We start from the raw sequence: 6,510 nt of genomic DNA, 5'->3' as shown, positions 1-6,510 counted from the left end.
AGTGCGTACGCTTTTATATTATTATGCTTATGTTTTATTTTATTCATCGTTAATTATGTTTGAACAATTATATAAAATTTTGCATTATTTTATGTTTAATTTATTGTTTTACATTTTGGTACAGTCTGCGTGAAAGTCTTCTAAAAGTTTTTCCAAGTATTTTTTGGTTTAAGTAATTACAATATGTAAGTACTTACCTAACTCAATATTCCGTTTTTGTTATGTAATTTATTATTATGCCTGGATGAATATCTTATGCCTGTATGAACATCTTATGTTTTGTTCATCGTATGTTATTTTATAATATCATCTTATCGACCGCAATACGGGTATCAAAACAGAAAAGGTTTATCAGTTCATAAATTATAGTTCAAATATTCGTACGTAAACAGAGGACCGAATAACATTTTGAATTTAACACTTAAATAAATACAAAAATGCGCTATTTATTATTATTAATAACAGCTGTAATTGTAACATCAGCTTTTGTTCAAGGAAAGTCATTGAGGTGAGACTGATTATTTTAATTGTACCTACTTACTTGCCAGACGAACCTATTGGAGACAAAATAAATAAATGTGTGTATGTGTGTGTGTGTGCGATAAAAGTACGATAAAAGTAATACCTACTTGCTCATCTGCCTCGTCTATTAAATGGTAGGATTATTGATCTTTTTTCCATAAAACTTTTTTTCAGGAAAGTTTGTCAAGACACCAACGCCATTGAAAGCGATGAGGTTAGTAGCTTGTAGTGCGCATTATTTAGGTCATGGATAACATAGATATATTTATGCGACAGGTCAAGATGGCAATTGGGTATAAGGCGGGCACACCCGCACATCACCCGCGCTCTACCGCACCGGGTTAGCGCGGGGGCTGTGTGGGTGTGCGGGGCGTTCCCTCCCCGATTGCCATATCTCGACCTGTCGCGCAGGTACTAGGTATACTTTTGAGATCAAACAGCAGAAAATACGGCGTGATAATCATAAATCTACCTATTTATAAATAGGTAGAGCTGTTGGCAGACTTCACACACCTTTACGAACTTTCAGGTATGCAGGCTTCCTCACGATGTTTTCCTTCACCGTTAAAGCAATTAGTGATATATTTTAATTGGTAGAGAGTTAAAATTTCCACAGAATGTGTATTTCTATTGCTATAACAACAAATAATTAAGATTTCAAAATGGCCACCATAAACATTTAAAAAATTTAAAATGTGTTATTTCTTGTACGATGGTACCGAAGTCGTGTGTGAGTCCAACGTGGACCTCACAAATTTTAAGCTCCTATCCTCCCTTAGGGGTTGAATTTTCAAAAATTCTTTACTTCCAACATCAACAGCTTTTCCTTGATGGTAAATAGCCCCGCAATAGACCAAACTACAAAATAATTAGGGGTAGTTGTAAATATGTCGCAATCTGATGTCGGAATAATATTGCTCAGCCAATTCGTGGCTGCCGCAGTAAGGGCACGTTGATCAACAAATCAAAAAGTATTATTAAAATATTGCAGCCGAAATATCGATCATCGACTTAGTAGGCTACTTGACAATAAAATTTATCAATTTCTCGTGGCCGCGTTTCTATTCTGCATTCTGCACTAATATGCCTTGGGCCCAAAATAATAATTACATATATTACTTACCTATATAAAATTATCTCTATCATCGAACGTTATATAAATTGGAATAATAATGTTCTAGATTCAGTAAGCTCGGAACTTCTTATCTCTGACATACTTTATATTTTTAACAGGTCACGCATAAACAACATGTAGGTACCTTTGTTCCTAAGTGCAAATGAATTTTGTATGATAATATGTTATTATAGACATTATAGAGTAAAAAATAATAGGCAAATGTTTACAAAACATCTGTAAAAATATTATCTTAGTACATCTTTTTCAATAACATTTAATTTATTATATTAGCATAGTATTTGGTACATTCATTAGAGACATGATGATTTGTTCTGTTAGCTGGATTGATTTGAATTCTGCAAAACCCACAAATTAAAAATAAATAAAAATAAAATGAAGAATACTTACTTTACTAATATATTTTACTTTACTATATTTTACAGAAATCTTTATTATGTAAAATAATCAAGGAAAAGAGCAATTGCGATAGTTCATCATCAGAAGAGGATAACGGCGGAACAAGGGTAAGGTTTAGGCATTGCAAGTATTGTGACCATTGACTTATCGATGACTAGCTTATGCTCGCGACTTCGTCCGCGTGGACTACACAAATTTCAAATCCCTATTTCACCCCCTTAGGGGTTGAATTTACAAAAATCCTTGTTTAGCGGATGCCTACGTCATAATAGCTATCTGCATGCCAAATTTCAGCCCGTCCAGTAGTTAGAGCTGTGTGTTGATAGATCAGTCAGTCAGTCAGTCAGTCAGTCAGTCAGTCAGTCAGTCAGTCAGTCAGTCAGTCAGCCAGTCAGTCAGCCAGTCAGTCAGTCAGTCAGTCAGTCAGTCAGTCAGTCAGTCAGTCAGTCAGTCACCTTTTCCTTTTATATGTCTAGATTAGACTACATGCACAGTACATTCTAATTTTTTTTTAATTTGGAAGAAGCATTATATTATCGACTTAGATCCATCCAGTCGTTCATCCGTCTGTCTATCAGATACCTACTACTGGAATACTGAACTGCTTATAGCGGTACAACTTCTTTCTGTTATTTAAATAACATTTATATTTGACAGTTTTTTCGTAAACGTTTAATTTAATAATTTACTTTTTTTATAGAAATCCTCATGTAAGAAGAACAAGGAACAAAAAAGTGATTCATCCTCGTCATCTTCTTCATCATCATCATCATCATCATCATCGTCGTCTGAAGAAGATAATAAAAAATGTAATAAGGTAGGTAAAATTAAATTTGTCATTTCCCTGTAGATATATTTAAGAGATTTTTTATCTTTCTCATACTGATGAGTTGATGATGATATTTATGAATATAAAGCTAACAAAATAATAGAGACTGCAATTAATCCTTATTGTAGCCTCAGGTAAACGTTGTAAATAGATTATTCCTAATTTTGGAATGATATCACGTTCTTATATTAAATCGTAATTAGTCGGGTTCTGTTTTCGTTGGCTTTTATTGCACAGTGTACCTAGATGCAATTGCCGCTTACGAATTGGTTCCCACAATCTATGAAGAGCTGCTCTCGAGATAACGTTTACGTACGAGTACATACGTCAAGGCCTGAATGATCAATATCAGTATCATCAGTATCACCCATCGCTGGCTAACTACAGAGCACGGGTCTCCTCTCTGTAAGAGAAGGATTTGGCCGTAATTCACCACGCTGCCTTAGTGCGGATTGACAGACTTCACACACCTTTGAGAACATTATGGAGAACTCTCAGGCGTGCAGGTTTCCTCACGGTGTTTTCCTTCATCGTGAAGCGAGTGATATCTAATTTCTTAAAACACACATAACTCCGAAAAAAGTGAATTATCACTTACTGTCGTAGCAACCTCCCGCCAGACGCCCTTAAATTTGAAAAGATTATGGGGGTCTGGCATGGGGTTGTCACCATACTAAGTGTCTGGCAATGCGCAGAAATTTTCAGCTTTTATACAATAACGAAGATCTGGCACGCGCTGGCTCTTAGTCAATAAACAAAACTCTCTACCTAAACGTCAGAAAAATACACGCACTTGAATTGTAAAATTGGCTTCTTAATGGTATGATGCCTTATACGACTTTTTCAATTTAAATTACAGAAATCTTCTTGCAAAGGAAAAAATAAATGTGATGCAGATTCTTCATCATCATCATCATCTTCATCGTCATCCTCTTCATCAGAGGAAGACAATGATTGCAATAAGGTAAGATATTATAGCGATCTGTCCAGTTGGTACCCGATATAAATTAAATTGATATTAAATTAATAAATTAGGATCTACTTAATATTTTAAGCTATTTTTAGACTTCCGTACCTCAAAAGGAAAAAGGAAGGATCTCTCCCCTCCCCCTCCACTCACTCCCCCATAAATGAAGTTTATGATAAATGAAAATACAGTCACAGAGAACTAATGATGCAAGAGCGAGCGAAGCGAGCTCTGGACTCGCGGCAGCCCGACTCGGATGGGTTAGGTTAGAAGGCGATCCCCATCCCCTTCGTGGTTATTTCTTTTTAAACCACCCAGATAAAGGAGCCGCGATTTTGTAAAATCGCAAATTTGGAAAACTAATTATTTGGTGAAATAATAAATTTAAAAATTATATTTTAATATTTAGCACTTTTCCAAAGTAAAACATTTGTTAATAGAATGTTACTTTGTCAAATGTTTTTTTGTAAAATGATATGTTTGCGGAATACGACGTTTGTGATTTGATTAGTTTTGAAACCTTTTTGGTGAAATGATCATTTGTTATACGTTTTTTGATAATCATTAGTGAACCCTAAATAACTCATTACAGAAAGCAACATGCAAAGGAAATAAGTGTAATGATAAATCATCACCTTCTTCATCGTCGTCATCATCATCATCGTCATCTGAGGAAGATAATGACTGTAAAAAGGTGAGGTTCAAGAATATTTAAATTGAAAACTTTGAGTTTAGAACATTAAATGAACGTCAGTACGGTATTGAAAGCTGTGATAGCTTAGTGGTTAGGACGTCCGCCTTCTAATCGGAGATCGGGGGTTCGATCCCGGGCACAGGTATGGCATAGGTATAAACAGGTAAATCGATACTAGTAACTTGCGCCGCGTTAATGAATAAAAGTTAAATGAAAATAAACATTATTTCATTAACCTAACGTTTGCATATTCTATGGGATTCATACTTTCAATTGGTATGGAATTTGTGAAATGATTAAATTTTTTTATTTATTATTATTAATTAATCATCTTGGATTGAAATTTTTTAAGCAACCAATATGCAATATATTTATTGGCATATTAAATTGAATACAAAATACGTTTCATCCATTAACCAGCTCGGTGAAGGTCGTTCTATAGCGGGATCCTATACTATATGTAATTAATCATTAGAACAGCACGGCCTGCATGCAGTCGCTGTACAGTTGATGCAGCGTCAATTGCAAAAGCATGGCATTCTTGTCAATTACAAAATCACATAGATCTTTTCTATAATAATATGATATCACAATAAAGATTTTTCAATCTGTGTCACATTATATCATCCAGGGTCGCGGAAAAAAAGACAATGATTCGTCTTCTTCCTCGTCGTCATCATCTGAAGAGGATGGGAATAGTAAATGTCAATATTCGAAAACGAAATCTAACAGCCATGTAAGTATCAGTTCACTACCCATCACTATCCACACCATAAATGCGAAAGTGTATTTATCTGTTGGTTTGTCTTTCAATCACACCGCAACGGAGCAACAAATCGATGTGATTTTTGCATGGATAATAGTTAAAGACCTGGAAAATGTTTTTTATCCCAGAAAATCAAAGAGTTCATAAGTACGGGATTTTGAAAACCTAAATCCACGCAGACGAAGTAGCGGGCATAACCTAGTACTAGATAGAACAAGCTACTCTAGACCACAAATCAAGAAACTTCTCTATGTGAAATATCTTAAATCAGAAACGAAGAGATCCGTAGGAGAAACAGAGTAACCAACATTGCTCAGCGGGTGGCGAAGCTGAATGATAATGGACACGTTGCATAATTCGAAAACCCGATGATGTTGGGATCCCAAGGTGCTGGAATGCTGATCTCACAGCGGAAAGTAACGACTCACCACTAGGTGGACAGACGACATCAAACAAGTCGCAGAGAGCCGCTAGATTAAAGTGGCGCCAGACCGTGGCATGTGGAAGTCCCTATAAGAGGTTTATGTCCAGCAGTGTATGTCTATTGGTTGATAATGATGACGATGATAACTACTTTTGACGCTCTGTCCCTTTGTGGGCCTTGACTTCCCTCTTGAGTCTCTTGAACTTCTTCTAATTTCACATGCCTATCTACCTATAAGCCTGCTCTTTTCAAGCTCTTTCTTTCAACCACTATCCACGTAGCTTTGTGTCTATCACTAACAAAATAGTTTTTGTAACTACAACTAACAAAATGTTATTTTTTACAGTCCAAGAAGTCGCGTCACTTGAAGAAAGTTATAATAATCTCTTCAAAGTGATCTAGTTACCTTATGCATAATATTATCTATTCTATAATTATATTGTTTTATTTTTTAAAGAAAATATGAAATAAATATCTTGTTTTGGTGACAATAGAAGTGACTTTTGATTCCTAGCGTGTTCAACAGATGAATGGCACATAGACGATGGCAACAGGATGAATAAATATTATTTATTAAAAAAAGTTTATAAAATACCACGTTTTAAAATTTACTAAACACTAAAGTATAAAATAATTGTTATAGATAGGAGAATACTGGTAAAATTTAAAACGAAAACGTGGAAGAGAATCAAACCCTATAGGATACTACCTGTTGACCTAGAATCCGATCCTAGAATCATCAAAGGCAGGTCTTATAGCACAAGTCAAAGAAAA

General features: G+C 35.1%; 1 protein-coding gene across 1 annotated transcript; it reads left to right on the top strand.

The window, feature by feature from the left end:
- Nucleotides 1-343: 343 nt before the first annotated feature.
- Nucleotides 344-6,226, top strand: LOC117983126 (uncharacterized G-patch domain protein DDB_G0278987-like). The gene is made up of 8 exons (XM_034969601.2): nt 344-508; nt 697-736; nt 2,083-2,163; nt 2,757-2,873; nt 3,745-3,849; nt 4,445-4,546; nt 5,178-5,282; nt 6,083-6,226. The coding sequence occupies exons 1-8, from the start codon at nt 438-440 to the stop codon at nt 6,131-6,133; spliced, it is 672 nt and encodes a 223-aa protein (XP_034825492.1). The 5' UTR covers nt 344-437; the 3' UTR covers nt 6,134-6,226.
- The last annotated feature ends 284 nt before the right edge of the window (nt 6,227-6,510 follow it).

The sequence above is a fragment of the Maniola hyperantus genome, chromosome 6, assembly GCF_902806685.2.
Source record: "Maniola hyperantus chromosome 6, iAphHyp1.2, whole genome shotgun sequence".
In the NCBI taxonomy this organism is placed as follows: Eukaryota; Metazoa; Arthropoda; class Insecta; order Lepidoptera; family Nymphalidae; genus Maniola; species Maniola hyperantus.
Note: the sequence above shows the minus strand (reverse complement) of the source record. Positions and strands in the feature narration are given on the sequence as shown.